General features: G+C 52.9%; 2 protein-coding genes and 1 long non-coding RNA gene across 7 annotated transcripts in view; 2 read left to right on the forward strand and 1 right to left on the reverse strand.

Annotated features, from left to right (window-relative positions):
• Window positions 1-5,150, forward strand: part of Thra (thyroid hormone receptor alpha) — a 28,231-nt gene extending 23,081 nt beyond the window's left edge. The window contains exons 9-10 of one of the 3 annotated variants that reach the window (NM_001313983.1): window positions 422-549; window positions 4,301-5,150. In NM_001313983.1, the coding sequence (NP_001300912.1) occupies window positions 422-549; window positions 4,301-4,669 (497 nt within the window). In that variant the 3' untranslated portion in view covers window positions 4,670-5,150. The other 2 variants (XM_030245916.1, NM_178060.4) reach the window with 2 other exon arrangements.
• On the reverse strand, window positions 4,076-11,521 carry Nr1d1 (nuclear receptor subfamily 1, group D, member 1). The gene is made up of 8 exons (NM_145434.4): window positions 10,862-11,521; window positions 7,937-8,278; window positions 7,581-7,669; window positions 7,344-7,488; window positions 6,332-6,975; window positions 5,847-6,032; window positions 5,193-5,403; window positions 4,076-4,563 (listed from the first exon to the last, which is right to left on the reverse strand). The coding sequence occupies exons 1-8, from the start codon at window positions 10,890-10,892 to the stop codon at window positions 4,364-4,366; spliced, it is 1,848 nt and encodes a 615-aa protein (NP_663409.2). The 5' UTR covers window positions 10,893-11,521; the 3' UTR covers window positions 4,076-4,363.
• Window positions 11,522-11,554: 33 nt separating this feature from the next.
• Window positions 11,555-19,872, forward strand: Gm31862. 3 transcript variants are annotated; one of them, XR_880204.3, is made up of 4 exons: window positions 11,555-11,958; window positions 12,783-13,241; window positions 13,862-13,936; window positions 14,090-19,872. It is a non-coding gene; the product is annotated as a predicted gene, 31862 (long non-coding RNA). The 3 variants fall into 3 exon arrangements; XR_389019.4 differs by having other exon boundaries at window positions 18,966-19,872; XR_880203.3 differs by having other exon boundaries at window positions 13,862-19,872.
• Window positions 19,873-20,410: the final 538 nt, after the last annotated feature.

Consider the following 20,410-nt stretch of genomic DNA (forward strand, 5'->3'; position numbering starts at 1 on the left):
ATAGGTTCTGTCTCACCCCTTCCCTCCCAGGCTGACTCTCTATGACCCCTACAATCCCCTGCCCTGCTAGCCTATGCTCTATTCTATTTTCTTTGCCCTCCTGTTTGGTTCCAGGCTTACTTATTGCCTCTCACTACCAATCCTCTCTCTGCCCATTCGTTTTCTGTTTCCAGCCTCCCTCTCCTCTCTGCCGTCTTTCGATTTCACTATCTTCCTTATGGATTGCTTCATGGCCGCAGGTCCTCAGTGTCCCTCCCTGAGCCCCAGCCACCTCCTCCTGCTACTACCCTCGTCCCTCAGTGCTATTTTCTCCCCTTGATCCCTCCCAGTCTCTCTGCCTCAGTATCCCATCATGCTTTCTCCTGCGGCTTTCCTAGACCCTCTTGTCCTCGGGCCTCATGCCTCTCTTTGCTCCCTGCAGACCGCTCCGGCCTGCTGTGCGTGGACAAGATCGAGAAGAGTCAGGAGGCCTACCTGCTGGCGTTTGAGCACTACGTCAACCACCGCAAACACAACATTCCGCACTTCTGGCCCAAGCTGCTGATGAAGGTGACTGACCTCCGCATGATCGGGGCCTGCCACGCCAGCCGCTTCCTCCACATGAAAGTCGAGTGCCCCACCGAACTCTTCCCCCCACTCTTCCTGGAGGTCTTTGAGGATCAGGAAGTCTAAAGCCTCAGGCGGCCAGAGGGTGTGCGGAGCTGGTGGGGAGGAGCCTGGAGAGAAGGGACAGAGCTGGGGGCTGAGGGAGAACCCCCATCTCTTCTCTCCTTCCTCCCATCCTTGGATAGATGCAGCTCCCATACACCCCTGCACTGCCCAGCCCCCTCAGACCCTCCAGCCCTTGGACAGGGCCATAAATGAACTTGCTATGAAAGGCAGTATGGGAGGCTAGGACCCAAGTTCTAGAGTCTCTGGGACCCCAACCTCTAAAAAAAGTAGGGGAAGGGAAGTAGGAAGAATTGAGAGGGACATGCCATCTTGACTGTAGGGTCAGGAGGAATGAGGAGTAGGGGCAGGTGCCCTTACTCACCCCTATACACACAGAGAGCCCTGCCAAGTTCCTTGGCCTAGATTTCCCTTCAGGCCACAGGTCTCTACTTCCCCAAATACCTGGGTCCTGGGTGCAAAGGACAGCTTGGCTTGGCTTGGCTTGGCTTAGCTCCTCCCCTGGAGGCTAAAAAAAAATGGTAGTCATCCTAACTGCACTTTGGAAACCAAGCAAGGGGAGAATATAAATGAAGAAAAACTAGACAGAAAAAAAAAACAAAAAACAAAAACAAAAAGACAAAAAAAGAGAGCGTTAGAGAGAGAGAGCGAGAGAGCGAGAGATGATATTAAGTTATTAGCTGAGGCTGGCCCAAGGGGAAGGATTCCCCCCCCCTTAACCCTGCCCTTCCCACCCCCATGCACTTTGAGAGCTGCCCTTCCGACCCCCAGAGAGAAATGCCCCAGGCAGACCTACAGAGGTAGGGCTGCCGCCCAGAGCTGTGAGAGGATACAACAGGGTCCCGGCAACCCCCTTGCCTTGCCCCCCACCCTCGTGCCCCTTTGGCACCGCACCCCAGTACTTCTGCTCTCTGCCACTTGTGCCCGCTGAGTTCCATCTACCTCTCACGCTGGATGCCAGCTGGCCCCTCACCAGCCTGCCCTGTTGCCCACACAGCTCCCCTTTCAAGTGCCCAGCCCCAGGGGCCTCCTGTCCCCCCACCCCATACCTTGACACCCACACAGGAAAAACTGTGGCCCGGGCTCCTTCCCTCTTCATATCCTGCAGTATTAGCTACAATCCAGATGCTGCTGTTGGGGTGGGGTGGGGTGGACATGTGTGTCTCCCAGAACCTCCACCCCTGTGGGACTCTTGTTTCCTGTCTGTCTTCGGGGCTCCCTTTGCTCTCCTTCCTGACTCCCACTGATGCGCTAGCCAGACATAGGGCAGGTTGGCATGCAGTGGGGGGTGTTTCTATCAGTGGCACTTAGCTGGGGCCCAGGGGAGGAGACAGTTGGCTCTCCTCCCATTTTTTTTGAAGCTCTTTAGGCCAGCCACCCCTCTGCCCCTGGGAACCCCTCTCCCCTCTTCTTTTCTAATTCAGGGACTTTGGCTTGAGCCACCTCCCACCCTTTGGTGAGGAGTGCTCTGTTGGTCTGCACTTGGGTGAGCTGCCTCCTCCTCCTCCTCCTCCTCCTCCTCCTCCCTTTGGCTAACAGCCCACTCCTCTGCAGAGAGAGAGAGAAAGAGAGAGAGGGAGGGAGGAGGTGGCCCTCCCAGAGTGGAAGGGAAGGGAGGAGGAGGAGGAACAGAGCAGACCAGTGGCCCTGGGCTCAGGGCTGCATGTCGGCAGGGATGGATGGGTGGACATAGATGCCCCCCGGAAGCCATGGGGAATGGGGCAGGGGGCGGGGGAGGGGTGCCAGGGCTTCCTGCGCTTTGCACTATTGGGGCAAAAATGTCTTAAGCAGTGGGGAACCTGCCACCCCACTCTGACCCTCAGCCTGCCACAGCCCCTACACACACACACACACACACACACACACACACACACACACACACACACACACACACACACACACACACACACACACACACACGTGGAAGGCAATGCTTTGCTGTTCCCAGGCAGTGTCCTTTGCCACTGTTCAGGTGTTCCAACTGGGCAGAGGGCCTGGAGGAGCATCTCCTGTCACCTGTGCATGTGCCTGCCCCACTCCTTGGGGCCCCTGGGCCACCTGTGCTATCTTCATCTCTATCTTCTTTTCTCTCTCTCCCGGGGTACTGATTTCTGTATTCCTCCAGTCCCATGGATAATACTCTCATACTTCCCTCCCATACCTGGGGACTCAGTGGAGTTCCTGACCTGCCTGCTGTCTCCCTTCTTCCCCTGACTCCACTCCCCTCCATTCCCATTCTCAGCCATAGGCATGGCCTCTTATAGGCACTTGGGAATTCCCCCCTCCCCCCAATCATATGAGCTGTGAGCCCCTGCCCCTCAGCCCTTCCCCTCCCCCTCAGTGATGTGGAGTGTATGTGTGTGTTCCTTCGTGTGAGTGGATGAGTGAGTCTACGTTGTGGGAGGAGCCAGAGAGACTCAGGAGTGCCACGCACCTGCTCTAGAGAGGCAGCTGTCCCAGTCCCTGCCATGGAAGTGGGGGACAGGGCCCTCTCCTGGGGGCCATTGGTGCTAATGGGGGGATGGCCTTGGCATGGGTGCTTAGCATGCCTTCCCCCAATGTTGGCCCGGGGCACTAGGGCAGGCCGGGTGGGGCAGCAGGTGCAGTATTGATGGGAGGGGTGGGTTGCTGGGAGAAGGTTGGGGGGGCCAGGCCAGGACAAGGGGGTGCCAGAGCCATGACCACTACCCTGCCCTACCACTGCCTCTCCATCTCAGTATTCCCCCCCCCCCATCACTTATAACACACATACCTCATCCAGCCTCCTCCCTGCTCAGACTTGGGGAGGGTGGGGGAGGAGGAGCCCCTACCCCTTCCCCGGGCGGTGGGCTGGGAGAGAGCAGGGCGTGTGACATGGACACCGTCCGTCCATCCATAAGGGGGAAATTACTTCCTGCCCTAGGAACTCCTGGGTGGAGGAGGGGGACACTACCCAGAGGCGCTACTGAATGTATGAGAAGCTGGTGCTGAGGTGGGGGGAGGGGTTGTGGCTAGAAACAGGGAAGGAGATAGGTCCTTTCCCCAGAGATGGGTGGGACCGGCAGGGGTGACTTGAGGGGCTCCTCCTCCTGCCCCACAGTTGACAATCAGTATGTCTGTTATGTGCGAATTTTTCACCCCGTTGTGTTTTGGGTCAGGATTTTAAAGAAAGATATTTTTATGGTAATTGTTGCTCGTCTATTTTACTATATATTTATGTAATAAATATATGATGAAAATAACCCCCTTGGGCACCCCCCCTTAGACTTGCGTGCTGTTTCCCCATATTCTCCCATCTGCTGGCAGAGTACCCACCCCACAAGCTGACCAGATGGAGAGGTGTCTTCCCCCCCCCCCACACCCCCTTGGCAGTAGTCCCCCACCCCCACCCCAATTCCCCAAACGAGCACACATCACAGAAGCCAGCTCAGCTGTGAACTATTGGATTTGAGACAGGAACAGAACAAATCGAGGGGCCAGAGGAGGGTGGAGAGAGCAAGAGTGGTTTAAATAGGGGAGGATGGGAGCATGGCGGTGGGGGTGGGGGAAGAGTTATTTACAAGAAGGCTCAGGGGGCCAGAGGCTCATCTTGGAATATTTTATAACAATATAAATAAGATTCTGGTTTGCTTTTCCTTTTCGTCTCGTAAAGGAGAGAGAAGTGCAGAGTTCGATTCTGTACAAGGGGGCAGCGGCAGAAGGCCGGCCGGGCGGGTCACTGGGCGTCCACCCGGAAGGACAGCAGCTTCTCGGAATGCATGTTGTTCAGGGTCCGCAGGTCCGGCAGCTTGAGCAGCAGCTTGGTGAAGCGGGAAGTCTCCGAGGGCCGGTTCTTCAGCACCAGAGCCCGAAGAGCCCGCAGCAGCGTCTCCTGGAGCTGCTCCACCGAAGCGGAATTCTCCATTCCCGAGCGGTCTGTGGGGAAGACGACAGCAGTGAGGCGAGCTCCCTGAGCTCCTCCTCTGACACGGAGGACACGGAGGTCTGCGAGGACCAGGCAGGCAAGGCAGCCTCTCCCTGAGGCCCCTCGGAGGGCAACGGGAAAGGAGAAGGAGGGCGCTACTCCTTCTCCCTGGGGGGCCTCTGCCCTAGAGCGGGGCCACGCCCACACGCTGGGAGCATGGCCACAGGCTGGCCACCTCCCACTCCTCGAGCCCACCCTCCTACCCTGAGCATGCCACTCGTGGCCAAGCTCCCTTGTTATTTGCTCTGTAGTTCCCTCTGCCTGGGATGCCCTTCCCCCTCTCTATGCCTGGCAGTTATCTTGTCCCTTTGAGGCCCCACATCAAGTGTCACCTCCTTCCCCAGCTCTCCCGGGCAGAAATAGTCGTCTGTGCTTACTTGGTTCATGCTTCTTGTGTGACACTTCTCGCTGTTTTATAATTAGTCGGGCATGAGTCTGTTTCCCAAGCTAGACTGTGTCTGAATCATGTCTGTAGCCCAGTGCCCAGTGCTGGGCCTGGCATAGAGTAGGTTCTCCATAAAAGGTATGTTGAATTGAACTGCGTGTGCCTCCTCCAGGGTCAGGGGAGAGCTTGGCTCACCTGCAGAGACAAGCACCACCGCGGTGAATAGGCCCAGCTCCTCCTCGGTAAGTGCCAGGGAGTTGAGCTTCTCGCTGAAGTCAAACATGGCATTGAGCAGGTCGCCCATGCCCATGGCACCGAGCTCCTGCAGACTGTAGGTTGTGCGGCTCAGGAACATCACTGTCTGGTCCTTCACGTTGAACAACGATGCAAAGCGCACCATCAGCACCTGAAGGGAGGGTGGACATTTTTTGAGTGAGATGGGAGGGGCATTTTGCCAAATGACCCCTAGAGCCTGCTAATAACTTTGAGGGGTGTTTCCTTAGATTGTCAGTAAGGGGGTCAGTCTCTGATTGGTCAATGAGGGATGCAGGTGGGAGTGCCCGCCACTTCTGGAATGTAATTTAACCGAAGGTCACCAGCTCCGGCCTAGAGTAGAGGAGAGTTGTCTCTTTGGTTACTCTGATGCACTGAGTTTGGAGGCAACACCAGCCTAGAGGATAGACTTCCCACAGACCCTGAGGTGCCGAGCTAGCGGTGTTACAAGTTCTATCTCCTCAGACAGAGAGATAACACAGGGCCAAAGACTCTGGGAAGCCCTTCCCACTCCAGTCACCACACTACTGGGGCCCTCCCACAGTCAAGAGCAGGGAACATAAAAGTACCGCTCACCTCAAAGGTGCCAGCCTTAAGCAGGGTCACCTGGTCGTGCTGAGAAAGGTCACGGAAGCCTGGGATGTGTTTGGCAAACTCTACCACCTCCCGAACGGCAGGCGTGAAGCTCATAGAGAAGTCTTCCCAGATCTCCTGCACAGTCCGGCCGCTGCGTCCATGGGGATACATGTTCATGGGACATGCCTAAGAGGAGAATGGAGTAAGGAGGGACATGTTAGCTGGGTGGGCTCCCCAACAGGACTGGTTCCAAGTACTGTCTGGGCTAAGAGCTGTGGCCCTTGAGAAGGGGTCTCTCACCTAAATCGGTAATCAGGTGCCGAATGGTGATTAAGGATTCCCAGGTAAAACCCAGATTTTGGGGTAGAATGTCCTTTCCTGGACAGAAGTCCCCACCCCCAGCCTCTAGGAACACTGGCTGTCTTTCTCTAGTCCCAATCTTCCAAGGCCCCCTCGCTCTCTCCACACTGGCTCCATGCCCTCACCAGCAGAACATTCTTGGTGTTGCCTTGCCGTAGACTGTTGGCAGGTGCCTCCCCTTCTGGGGCCGAATATACGTGGGTGGGGCACAGACGGTGCCCATTGCTGTTAGGTTGGTGGCAGCTGTGGTGGGTGGGGCCAGAAGGCCAGGTAGGCGGGTAGGAGGAAGGGCCCTGGCGTAGACCATTCAGCGCTTCATTATGACGCTGAGCCGCCAAAAGGTTGTTGTCGTTGGGGGCAGACGGGCATCCCTGACTCTCCCAGCGGTGTGGAGTTGTAGCTGAAGGGCTACCTGATGCATGATTGGCATTGAAGTTACCAGGTGAGGTGCCTAACTTGTCATGGGCATAGGTGAAGATTTCTCGATGGGCCCGGGCGACCTGGGATATCACATCCTCCATGGTGGGCTCAGGGCTGGGAGACCTGGGTGGTGTCAGCTGTTGTGGGAACTGAGAGAAGCCCACCAAAGGTGTGGGGGCTGGTGCAGGAGGAGGTGAGGGGCCCATGGAGCCAGAGGTGGGATGTGGAGTAGGTGAGGTCTCTAGAGGGCACAGGCTGCTCAGTTGGTTGTTGGCCAAGTTCATGGCGCTCTGCATCTCGGCAAGCATCCGTTGCTTCTCTCTCTTGGGGATGCGCCCAAAACGCACAGCTGCAACAGGGCGAGAACCGTGTCAGGAAGTCCTGACATACTCACATGCGTCTCTTCCTTCCTTCCGCCCGAAAGGGCAAGCAAGACCCTAAAAGCCTGGGGGGTTCCACATCAAAACTGAAACCAGCAAAGCCACACCCATTCAGGGGGTGTGAGAGGAGATGACCAGGGGGTGGGGGTGGGGGGGGATATGAATGGTAGAAGAGTGTGTGTTTGCCCAAGAGGTTAGCACCTGGGTATCCTCCATGTAAACAACACTCACAGTACCATCCTTCTCAACTTGAGGCTCTTTCTTAAACGGAGGGATTAAGGCAGAAGCCGGGTGGAAGAAAATGGGGCGAGAAGGAGATATGGGAATACTGCCTTACCATCTCTAGACATGCCAACGGAGAGACACTTCTTGAAGCGACACTGCTGGCAGCGGTTGCGATTGATGCGAACGATGGAGCAGTTTTCGTTTTTCAGACACCGTTTGTACTGGATATTCTGTTGGATGCTCCGGCGAAAAAAGCCCTGGAAGGCAGGGGCGACGCATGAATGTCTTCATCTAAGCCGAGCCTGTGCATGCATCCCCTGCCCAGGTCCTCAACCCTAACCCGCCTCACCTTGCAGCCCTCACAGGCGTGCACTCCATAGTGGAAGCCTGAGGCCACGTCCCCACACACCTTACACAGTAGCACCATGCCATTCAGCTCTGTGGGAAGAGACAGGCAGAGGGTAATACGGACTCCTTCTGGGCTCAAGGTTCTAGGAGGGGAAAGCTGAGGGGCTCTCACGTCTAGGTGACTGGACTGGACTGGATAGGAGCTGGCACAAACTCTTAAGAGAAATTCCAAAGGCCAGAGCACAGACCCCCATCCCCTCCCACCTCCCCAAGAGTAACTCTCAGATGGAAACCAACTCTATCAACTACGTCTGGGCTCACTTCCTTTCCCCCTACATCAGCTGGGCATTGACTTACTGGTAATGTTGCTTGTGCCCTTGCTGGGGGACACTCGGCTGCTGTCTTCCATGGCCACTTGTAGACTTCCTGGGGGGCTCCCGTTATAGAAGGAGGAGGAGGATGAAGAGGATGACGATGATGCAGAAGAAGGGGAGCTATCATCACTGAGACTGGGTGGCGCACTGCCAAAAGAGCGGGCAGGGTCCTGGGTGAGGGAGCCAGTAGGTGATGGTGGGAAGTATGTGGGACAACCTTGAGTCAGGGACTGGAAGCTGCCATTGGAGCTGTCACTGTAGAGGGACTCCGGGCTGGTCCGGCTCGGGGAGGAGCCACTAGAGCCAATGTAGGTGATAACACCACCTAAATAAGAGAACACAAGGGGAGGGTATCAGCCATCAAGTCTGTCATTCACACAGTCATCATCAGAACATTAGACCCCCTAACCTTGGAGTAAGAAGCAATTCTCCCACACAGACTAAATATAGCACGGCCGGTCAACCTAGTCGTTATTAGAAACTCTCCATCACATGCTACTTATGATAACCAAGTCCGGCCCCAAAATACCCATGGCCATTGCTTTGCACAATACATTAAGCTTCTGGTTTGGGTGGGAGGTGTAACTCCAGTGGCCATCTCATACATGGGAACCCCTGAGCTAGCTGCTTCCTGGGGAGTACTGACAGCAGCTAGGGTCTTAGTTACAAGGGGGGTAGACTTGGGAAGGAGATGGACAGCTGACAGTTATTCATACACACACACACAAAAAAAACTAGCCACTAGTTCTACACTGAGACCTTTCCAGTGATGGACCCTGCAGCGTGATGGGTAGCTAGCCTAGTGCGAGGAAAATGGAGGTGTACAAACGTAAAACGGTCACACCTTGCTTTCAAACCCAAAGACATATTCTCATAGAGTACTGCAGGGAAGGACTCTCTGTTCAGCCTGGCTCTGGCCTCTGAGAGATGAGTCACAAGAGACTTAGAAATGTGACAGATAAGACTCAGATGAGTTGCAGGAGATGAAAGGGAGAAACAAAGTATCCATTCTAGGGATTTAGGAATTCCCCTTCCTTCTCAGCCCGGTGGTAACTTTAGCTCTATAGCCACTCAGCCAGCGGCTCTGTCCCTCTGGTTACATTGCGGGCCAGGTGATTCGGCTCCTGTGGTATGCACAGAAGAGAAGGGCCACTTGTCTGCCACACCTCTGCCAAGTACTTAGCCTGGCCGGCCATGGGTGGAGTGGGGAAAGGGGAGGATCCTCAGACACGTGTGTGAGGTGACACATGCCATGCCACCGAGTCGACAGAAGCACATGTCTTGCTCACCCACTGACACACACTAAACCAGGCAGGGCAACCTTAAAATAGCTCAAGGTTGGTCAGGGTGAACCCTGCCTGTAAAATAAGTCACAGAATGGTTACCCGGCTATGGTTTCACGGCTGGGTTGGAGGATGGGTTATTTATGTGGACCTAAATGAACTTGACCTAGTTAATCCTGAAAGAGGGCATGAGAAAGTCACTAAAAAAAAAAGTCTTCCAACTTTGAAGTGATGGGCAATGCTCAAAAGACCCTAGCTCTCCATCTAGATGTGTATTGCTACCGATTAGCTTTCCAATATAGAGGAAATCAACTCTTGTCTCTTGGTCTCAGTTTTCCTTTCTATGAGTGGGGGGAAAAAACCCTGGGCGACGACACAAAGTAGTACGTTGTCAACCTTGATTCTAAGGTATTCCTGTTTGGGGGGGAGAAGACATTCATGGCATGCAAAGTCATACTCGGAGAACAGTAAACTTTGGAACATGGAAAAGTGAGTCTGAATGCAGAAAATGAATGTAGGCATGATTAGAATAAAGGGGTATAAGAATAATCTGGTGTGAGGTTTAGCTGGGACGTATAAACTTGAGGCCAAACAAGTCAGGGGTGCCCCCATATTACTCAAGTCTCGGTCATAGAGGGTAAGGGCCAGGCAGTCTGAGAGGAAAAGAAGCCAGGCGGGGGCGGTGAGTCAGCCCAGCTTCACCCAGATCTAGGCGGAGAAGGGCGGGGCGGGAGCCTGGCCCTCAGCTGGCCTCACGTCCCCACTCCACGTGTGCCCCTCGCACGTGGCACCCCAACGAGGAACCCCGGAACTCGAAGCACCGCCTTCTCCGCTTCCCTTCTGTCGCAAGGAAAACCCCGCCCTCGCCCCGCCCCTCCCGGGCGTCCTGGGTCGTAGGCTGGCCCTAAAACCAAGCTGGGCCGGGACAACTGAGGGGAGGAGAGAAGGCGACAAGCGTTGCTCCGGCAACTTGAGGGGCGGAGCTCATTATGTAACGAGGCCGGGAGGCAATGACCAATGAGATGGCGGCCACGGCTTCTACTGAATGAAAACAAATGCAGCACGTGGGCCCGGCTCTGCAGCCATGTGAGCCCTCCCCAGGCTAAGTCGCTGTGGGTGCCCTGCCTGGAGATGAGTCCCAAGCACCCGACTCCTCAAATGAAGCTCCCCACTGCCGCTGAGGATTCCCCTGTGAACTCTGACCCAGTCACGCAAACCCACCAGCCCGGATCGCCCCACTTCCCAAGACTACCTGGAAGTAGGCTAGAACTGTAGAAAAGGGAAAAGAGACAGGCATACTATAGCTGCAAGGAGTGGGCAAATGGGGACGTGTCCAGAGACTGCTTCAAAATGCTGAGTCTCCCTAAACTCTTCCACTCGCCACTGGTATCCACCCTCCATTTCATCCGTTCTCGGACTGAGGGGAACTCAGGGGGTGCTAGTGATGCGTTTTAGGCACATTCCCAGCCGTAATAACCCTCTTTAGAAATCTTACCTAGTGGCTTTCATCTTAGCACAGTAACAAACACCAGCCAGAGGGAATCCCCAATCCCTTACAAAGTTCCTCTCATAAGCCTTGGATGGAAATGGAGACAGTGACAGAGCAAAGATAAGAATCTCAGTACCTGTGTTGTTATTGGAGTCCAGGGTCGTCATGTCTTCACCAGCTGAAAGCGGTCATTCAAACTGGACCTTGACACAAACTGGAGGTTGTGATGGCCTCTCTCGCCCCCTGGGCAATGGCTGAGGGAGACGAGTGAGCCCCGCAGTTCGCAATCAGGATTCCAGGCACTGAGCAGTAAGGTCTTGGGGTGGCTATACTGCAGCCCTCCAGAAGGGTAGGACGCTGAGGCACCTGAGATCTGATTTGCATGGGAAGAGCAGAGAGTGTGTGTGTGAAGAATCAGCCTGCAGCAGTTCTGGCTATAAGGTAGCAAGGAGAGTCGGGTCTCTGCAGTGCACCGGATGCCACTCCTGAAGGCTCCGCAGTGAAGCAGGGTAATGAATCTGGAGCTCCGGGTGCAAAAGTCCCAAAGGAAGAGAAGCTGCAACCAGGAAGTAAGTAGGTGATGGAGAAATGAGGCACCAGGACGCAAAGAGAGACGTGTGCCCTGCTACGTTTCCTCAGCAGTAATATTTCACTCTGCCAATCTCAACCGCCTTTTGCCCGAGCCTTTCCCTGGGACAGAGGGCTCTGCGCAGGCGCCAGCAGCCCAGGGTTCCCGGGCCGCACGCGGCACTGGAGCAGGTACCATGTGATTCCAGGGAGCGCCTCGTGCCCCAGTGACACACTTTTCCAGCAGCCGGCACGTTGAGATCTGTGCGCCTGCGCACCGCCAGGATTGTTGGGATTTGTAGTCTACTGACAATGTAGGTGGAGTGTGCCTATTCCTTTTCTGCTTTGCAAAAGTGCTTGCTGGCAGCGGGGAGGAGCTGAAAGTGGACTGGGGTGGGGTTTTCTGAAGAGTCAGGGTGGCGTGTTTGGAAAGCCTTGTATGGCAAGGGCATGTGAATTCCTGGGGAGGGCCTGGCAAGCTTTACTGCTCCGTGGAAGATCAAAGCTAAAAGGCCCTTTCTGCAAACCTAGCAAACGTGAGAGCTTCACGTGATTGGAGAACTGACCTCACCCTGAGGTTAGTGGTGACTAGGGGGAGAAAGACAAGCTGGGAGGAGAGATTTCCCTTAAATCAAGAACTTAAGCATCTTTTGCTATGGTGACAAGGTGGGCGACAAGCAGTGTAAATAAAACCCCTTTCTCTTCTTCACCCTAACCCCAGCCCCCACGGGTAGGACTGGCATAGCACGGGGATATCCCTAGGGACTCCCTGTTTGCTTATATGACACCACACTGCCCACTCAAGTGACTTTGGGGTGAGTCATTTCCCTTTGTCTGGGAAATAAAAAGGAGAACAAAGGGAAAGTGCTCTGAGGTCCTCATAGAGAGAGGGGGGTCTGCTCTCTGCAGGGCTTCATGATAGCAGAAGAAGCCCACAGTTTAGGGAGAACATGAGGATCATTTAACTCCCACCCCTCAACTCCCCGAATTGGCAGGGTGTAGTGGCTCGTGCCTGCAATCACCGTCCTTGAGAGGCTGAGGTAGGAGGACTGTCGTGAATTTGAAGCTGACTTGAGCTGCAAAGCAAGCTCCTACTAAGCGAGGAGGGAGTGAGGATCTTCCCTCCTCTTACTGAAGAAGAAAAGGGACCGCCATCTCAGGGACTGGCTCAAGGTCAGGCATTCACTGCTTATTTCTTGTGACCGTCCCGTCCCTGAGATGGCGGATAAATGAGCACATGAAGCACTTAGCATCTCTCTCAGAGCAGCAGTCATCTCAGGAGTGAGAAACACAGAGGCCTGGGGGAAGGGGTCTGTTCTCTGGGGCTTGGGTTGTAAAGAGAGATGGACACGTATCTTCAAGCAGTCGAGTAAGCCCCAGCCACCCTGCTCCTATCTCCAAGTCCTCTGTAATCTCTACACTTGGGGATGGAGGGGGGGTGCTTTTTTTTTTTTTTTTTTAACCTTAAGTCTTTCTCTACTTGCACTTAGGAAGCTCCAGAGAGTTCTGGGAATCCTGGGAAGCAAGCTACCTTGGAGTCAGAGAAAAGCATACGGGGAAACTGAGCCAGGAGGACCACTTTGAGCTCAGTGATTTGAGACTTAAACAACATGAGACCCTCAAAGCTGGAATTAGGGGTACCAAGGAGAAAGAAAGCTGAATGTTAAGGTCAATGATCTTGACCGGGTTAACCACTGATCATCTGAAGGTTAGACTTTAGCCCTGTTCCCTCGTGCCTAACGGGCTTGGAAAAGAGGGGGAGCAAGCATTTCTCCCGCTGCCCTGGCCCTTAGGTCCAGAGCTAGGAAGCTGCTGCAGAGCACCATGGGAGGAACTGGGAGGAGCTAAGACAAACAAGGCCAGAGGCTTTTCAGGAAAACTTGGTTTTGAAGTCAGCCTCCGCTCCCTCTCCCTCCTCCCAGCCAACTGTGTGGAGGGAGAGCTGGGAGGTAAGCTGCTCTGTCCCTGGCTGCCTGCTCTTTGAGACCTTTGATTGGCTCAGAGCCAGGCAACCCCCACCCCACCCCACCCACCTGGGTATCTGAGGACTGCTCAAAATCCAAAATCGGTCCCTTGGTGCTGTCTAGACGTTCCACCCCGCCTAGTCCCAGTACTACCTCTCAATATCGCTCACTCCCCTGCTTTCTTTAGTTGCTCTGGGTCCCCCCAAGGCCCTCAGCACTGTTTGCAACTGTGGTGGTCCTGCCCACGTCCTCTTGCTGAGAAAGTTTTCATATCAGGGAAGGGCCAGAGATCAAGACTCCCTCCTGGAGTTCACAGCTAGTGAGAAGAGGGAACTAGAGCCCAGAAATTCATCCAGCCTGACCCTGCTCTTGGCAATGAGCAAGGTTGTTTTGTAGTCTGTGTGAGGTATGAAGCCAGAAGCTGGGAGGAAGGGAAGGAGGGGCCTTTACATTGAACTCCTGTTTCCTCTCCACTTTATATAGGGCTCCTTCTTTTCTCCCTGGCAAAGAGCGCTTTTTTTTTTTTTTTTTTTTTTTTTTGAGACAGGGTCTACTTCTGTTGTCTGGCCTTGCATTTTTAATCTTCCTGCTTTCTGCCATCCAAGTGTCCAAGTGCTGGGGTTACAGATGTGTTACCTATACACCCAGTCAAAGAAGTGTCTTTGGAGACTCCATTTGAAGTAGGTATACCCATATGAGCTCACTCACTTCCCACTCTGTGGTATGTGTGTGTGTGTGTGTGTGTGTTTTCTCCAGGGAATAAAATGAAAAGTAGAGCTTTTCCTTAACTCTAAAAAATTCTAATCTGTAAACTGTATTCCTTTCTCTATCAGGAGCTTCTGGAAGAACAGCAGAGAAACCAGGGAACCAGGGCCACCAAAGAAATGTGTCAAAGGGTGGTGGGGACAAGACTGGATGTGTGACCTCTCTTTGCCCTAAACCTTGGCTTGAGACAACAGGTGTAGGAGTTAGGGAGCTGGCTCAGCAGTTAAGAGCAATGGCTGCTCTTGCAGAGGATCAATTTCCAGCACCCACATGGCAGCTCACAACCATCTGTAACTCTAGCTCCAGACAATCTGGTATAGTTTTCTGGCCTCTGTGGGCACCAGAGACACACATACACAAGGACAAAATACCCATAGACATAAAGGAAAAATTAAGTTAAATAAAAATAAAACAAGACATACCTTATAGCCAGTAGGATGGTGGCTGATCATGCCTCTAAGCCAAGAAACCGAGAAGCTGAGGCAAGGGGATTACTATGAGTTCAAAGTGAGCCTGGGCTACTTAAAGTTCCAGGCCACTGATTCTTGGTGACAGCATGAGACTTGTCTCAATCAATCAATCAATCAATCAATTCATCAAAGATCTCTACTACAGCAACCACACAACATCCTTCCCCTCCCACCAGCCAGCCAGACATTCTAGCTTAACACACACACACACACACACACACACACACACACACACACACACGTACACACACGTACACACACGTACACACACGTACACACACGTACACACACACGTACACAAACTCATAGAGACACACATAGACACATATATACACACATATACAAACACACAGACACACACACACATACACACACGCGTATGTAAAGCCAGTCTTAGCCCCCAAGAGGTCAGACCCAATGACTAGCACTCCATAAAGTATAGCCCCAGAACCCTAGTGTGGGTACTTCCACTCGGTTTCTTTGAAGTCTGGGATTCTGAGAAGTGACCTCACTATTTAGAGGCTTTGTTGGATTCTCTGTGTTTGTATTTTCAACTATATCCTTAGTTTTCCCAGGATTCTTTGAACTGGAAAAGCCATCAAAGATAGAAAACCAGAGCTGGAGAGATGGCTCAGCAGCTAAGAACACTAGCTGCTTTTACAGAGCACCTGGTTTCGGTTCCTAGCACTCACATGGTGGCTCACAACTGAGTGTAACTCCAGTTTCTGGGAGGATCTGATGCCCTGTTCTGCCTTCCTCTGACACCAGACATGTATCTGGTGCATATACATCAGACAGACAGACAGACAAAACACACATACACCTAAAATAAAAATTAAAAAAAAAAATAATAAGCTGGGCGGTGGTGACACACACCTCTAACCCCAGCACTTAGGAGGCAGAGGCAGGTGGATTTCTGAGTTCAAGGCCAGCCTGGTGAGTTCCAGGATAGTCAGGGCTACACAGAGAAATCCTGTCTTGAAAGAAAAATTGTTTTTAAAGAAAAGTAGCAAAAGGAAAGATGGAGGACTCTAAGCTCTGACTTGAGCTCCTCTGTATACTTCTGAGGGGCTAGGGGTTTATGATCATGAATATAAACATCACCTTTACATGTGTATGTATGCACTGAGTGTACATGGCCAGGTGGGTGTATGACCCAAGACCTATTCTCCTTGACGGTAGGTTGTTCTGGGTAACACGACAACACCCTGTGCAGACCTCAAGTGGCCTCAATCTTGGGCAGACTGCTTGACTGAGTGACTTGAGGGTGGGACCCTAATGAAAATAGGTCAGGCTTCAGTAGGTGCCTTCCCATCCCCCTCCTTTCTCACCAAGGACTCATTGCCCAGGTTAAAAACCTGTTGGCCCAGGTGATGCAAACCTGGGACAGAAACCCAGAAACCCGGGGATGCCCCTGAATCAGGGAACCCGGGGATGCCCCTGAATCAGGGAACCAGCTATTGACTTACAAGAGAGGCTCATTTCCTATCGTTCTGGATCGTTTTCCTGGTTTCTAAAAGGCTGGTTTTCCCAGTCTCGCCCAAAAATCTTACCATTGGGGGAGAACCTCAAGACAGGAGGCACAAAGTCTGAGTTAATTTTGTTATTGTGAAAACTTGAGGAAAGAAAGGATAAGGCAAGATCTAGGCAGGCCCGAATGGGTTCAATGGGTGTGTTTTCCCACCTTTACTGGACCACAATTCTTTCCAAGGAAATCAGAAAGTAAACTTCATATTAAGTGCCAACTGTATGCCAGGCACTCTGCTAAGAACCTTATACACGTGATCTCCTTTGGTTTTCATAGCTTTTCAGGGCAGTAGGTCACATTCTTATATATTGGAGATCAGGAAACTGAGACTTAGAGATATTTATTAACCTGGCCATGGTGCTGGAAGGGACTAGGAGATTTGTCGTGAAACTGTATTTACAGAACACTACCAAAGAAGGACAGCATTAATCGAGGGGATTGGAAGGGCGAGGCTCCCTAGCCTCACTTGGAACAACCACTACATGTCACTGTCAGTCAGCATGGCGATCTATGTTGGGGGTTCAGTGCCAGGCTTGAAGGAGAAATTCAGCTAGCCAGATCTCCCTTCCCAGGGAGACTGAGCGATGAAGAGGATACATCCCAAGCAACAATCGTGCTGGGCGGGAGGTGCAGCACCAAGAGAAGTGTCTGCTTCCTCCCACACAAGAGCCTTGGCCTCCCAGAACCTCTCCTCTAACTCCAGCATTTCCTCTTCCCTTAAACTCTTTCTCCATCCTATGTTCCCATTATCTGGTTGTAGAGGGTAGGAACGGCCCAGAGTAGGATGCAAGAACCAAACCAACCAGCAATTAAAAAACAAACAAACAAAACACACACACACACACACACACACAAAACAGGGAGCTGGAAAGATGGCTCAGCGGTTAAGAGCACTGACTGCTCTTCCAGAGGTCCTGAGTTCAATTCCCAGCAACCACATGGTGGCTCACAACCATCTGTAACGGCATTTGATGCCCTCTTCTGGTGTGTCTGAAGACAACTATAGTGTATCCATATAAATAAAGCCTTTAAAAAACAAACAAAAAACAAAATTTCCTCGTGGACTGCTTCAGAGGCAGGGGACTCAAGCAGCCATCTGAGTTCTTTATCAAGTCCCCTAATTATGGGGTCCTCAGCTGGTGATGAATGAGAACAAGGGCGGAGAGGCCAGGGCCCTCAGAGCCTCTCAGTGCTTCCTTCCAGGAATGTGTTAAAACTGGGTTGAGCCGGGTGTGGTGGCACACGCCTTTAATCCCAGCACTTGGGAGGCATAGGCAGGCAGATTTCTGAGTTCGAGGCCAGCCTGGTCTACAGAGTGAGCTCCAGGACAGCCAGGGCTACACAGAGAAACTATGTCTTGAAAAAGACAAACAAAACAAAACAAAAACAAAAACAAAACAAAAAAAGAGCCAGGCATGGCGTTCTTGCCTTTGATCGGAGCTTGGGAGGTGGAGGTAGGTGGGGCTGTGTGGATTCCAGCCCATCCTGGTCTGCACAGTGTGTTCTAAGCCAGTCAGTGAGACCCTATCCTAATAAATACGTGAATAAATGAATGAATGAATGAATGAATGAATGAGCGAGCTGGGGTTTGCTGGAAGTCTGGAAGGCCATCTAGGACGGAAATTGTGATATGACCCTAAAGGAAAGATGTCAGGCTTTTCCATTTATCTGCCTGAGAAATGTGTACCTTTAAGGCCACGATCCAGGCAGGATCAATTGTACCTTAATGCTCTGGGAACTCAAAGGAGGGGTGGCCTTCTCTGAGCCCAGGATCTAAGTCATATCCCAGGATCTGGTAAAGAGTCCACCTTCCCAACTAGGGAGACAGTAGCATCTAGTATATGTCACGCTGACCTCTCCTGTCCTGCTGTACCTCATCACCTGTAACTCACTGGTGATGCCATCTTCTAAGCCCCTGCTCCCTGGTTATCCGTGAGTAGAGTCACTGTGGACTGAGGTGCAGAGAAGCTTGTGGGGTGTATATGCCTGAGGAGGCAGAGTGCCTCTGCGCCTTTCTTATCTCCATTCTAAGCGGCACCTCAAACCGTCTCTGGATCAAGCATCCGCTGTTCTTTGGGCCTCTGTAGATCTCTGTGCAGCTGCTTAGGGAACCCGAGGCTCATGACAGTCCTCGTGAGAAGGATGGACTTGGGAGAAACTGGGGCCTGGGCAAGCACTGGGGGCCGTGTGTAGCTTCTGGGAGGCTTACATAAACACTGGCTAGGATGAGGAGGGAAAGGAGGGTGCAGTGGCTGCGGGGGGGGGGTGGGGGTGGGTAGGGCTGGGGGGGGGGCGTGAAAGAATAAGCAACCTCTGCCCCGCCAGCTCAGCTTGTGTGGAAGGAATAAGGCTCACGTTCCCGGTCCTCCTCCCTTGGTTGCAGCTGTTGGTTGGAAGGTCTGCAGTATGATGGGGGAGGGAGGAGGGAGAAGATGCTACTTCACAAATTTAGGATCCTTCCCACTCTTCTAAGTGGGGGGAGGGGCAGGGTTTGATGAGATTTTTCAGTGCGGCAGGAAGAAGCTTTGGCTCATTAGAATGCACAGTCTGCACCCTGAGAGGGGGGGAAAATCTGTGCTGGTTGCAAAAATGCAGACGTGTGTAGGGGCCCAGTGGAGAGATTTGAAAAATAAAATAAAATAAATAAAAAAAAAATAAAAAGCACCAGCTCTGCAATGCAGAAGCTGCAAAGTTTTCTGGTGTGCGAGGAAATGTGGGTCGCTCTCATTTCATTTGCTTGTTCCTGCTAACCTACTGTCCGCCTGACTCCAGCAGTCTTACCCTGCAGCGCAGAAACAGGGTCATCAGTGGGCAGGGGGCAGGAGCTGTGGGCTGCAAGTAGGGGCTCTGGGGTTACAGGGCCTGTGAGCTGTGGGCGGGGGAGGGGACGTTTCGGTGAGGGATGAAAGCTAAACTTGTCCTTTTACCCTGTCGCTTGTTCTCCAGGAGTCGGTGTGACAGCCAGCCTTTCTAGGTCTCCAGCGCCTCCTCAACACGGACTAGCAAAGGGACTTCCCCTTACAATCCATTGGCCCCACAGACCCCCGCTGCAAACACATTCTTAGCATCCTGTCCCCGGCTCGTAAATCGCTGGTTTCTCCTTGTTCTAATCTTGGAGTGGGCACTATTCTTACAAACGTGTGACATCGTCCTTCCTAGAAAGAGGGGACAGGGAAGCCTGGTTAGATGAGCCCAGGCTCCAGGAAAAGCAGGTCTCAGCTTTAAGGTGGCTGGGGTGAGAGATGCTGTGCTCCTGACCCGGAGAGGCCCTTTGTTATCCGGGGGGGATTTGGGCTCTGGGTGGATGTAAATGCTAAACGGCTGCCTGGGTGGTGAGCATGCTGGAGAACCCTGGCTTACTTGCTGCTGACTGCACTACCGGTGGTTCAGGAGAGAGACCAAAGTACATAAGCAGAAAACAGGGCAGCAGATAACAAGGCGGCCCAGTGGCCTTTCACTTCTTCCCCCTTCCTTCCCTCCTGTTCCTCCGGCCACTGGAGGACAGGGCCGAGTGTGTTTGTGCTGTCTTGAAGCTCACGCGGGCTGCCCGGGTCACATGGCACGGGCATGTGCAGCCTGCTCCATTTCTACCACAACAACTCGCTCATAAACAGCCCGGCTGCTGCGGCGGTGGCGGCGGAGACATGTGCAAGTGAGGGGGTGGGGCACGTGGCCCTGCCCGAGCCAAGGGAAGGACTGGATTGCTCAGCGCTGCCTCCACCCCTGCCCGCACTGGGCTGCCTAGCCACAGGAAATTCCTAGTGCTCCCTCGCCGTTGCAAAACATGTTTTGGGGGAAGTGACTTTCAATAAGGATGGAGTTAATGGACTAAATAAAAAGAGCACAGATAATCGGTGGGAGATTGTCCTACTTGCCCGTGCCTTGTGTGGTGAAGGGTCTGCACAAATGTACAGTGCTCAGGATCCTCCCTGCTTCCTTCCTCCTGTATAAAATTGATACCAACCAGGTCTTCGGGGTGAACATTGAGGTGAGGGGCTGGGATTCACTGAGGAGATGATCCTCTGATCAGTAATGGAGATTGTCAGCAGTACCTGGGACCCTGTGAGAAATGCAAATTCTTAGGCTCACCGGAGCCTCCCTGATTCAAACTGGGGACAGCTCTGGAATCTGGTTTAGGATGCCCACCAGAGGGATTGATGGGAGAGAATGGAAGGGAGTCACAGCTTAAGGTCCGAATTCTGTCCAGGAGATAACAGCCATGATCTGGGGATATTTTTGACTTTTCTCCAATGTGGGGCAACATTTCAGAGTTCAGCCAGAAAGCATAGTCAGAGTTAGTTTGACTCTGTGCAAAACCCATTTATCAGAGTGCTTCCAGGACGCCAGGATTCTGCTGATGAAGGCAAATGGCCACCAGTGGTGGGACACTA

This window comes from Mus musculus, chromosome 11 (genome assembly GCF_000001635.26).
Source record: "Mus musculus strain C57BL/6J chromosome 11, GRCm38.p6 C57BL/6J".
NCBI classification, from domain to species: Eukaryota; Metazoa; Chordata; class Mammalia; order Rodentia; family Muridae; genus Mus; species Mus musculus.

Coding starts and splice junctions, on each gene's coding strand:
- Nr1d1 (NM_145434.4), bottom strand. CDS start 10,892: ATGACGACCCTGGACTCCAATAACAACACAG. Junction 8,279..10,861: donor GGACTCCAATAACAACACAG/GTACTGAGATTC, acceptor TCTCTTATTTAG/GTGGTGTTATCACCTACATT. Junction 4,564..5,192: donor GGTGGTGCTTGTCTCTGCAG/GTGAGCCAAGCT, acceptor TCTTCCCCACAG/ACCGCTCGGGAATGGAGAAT.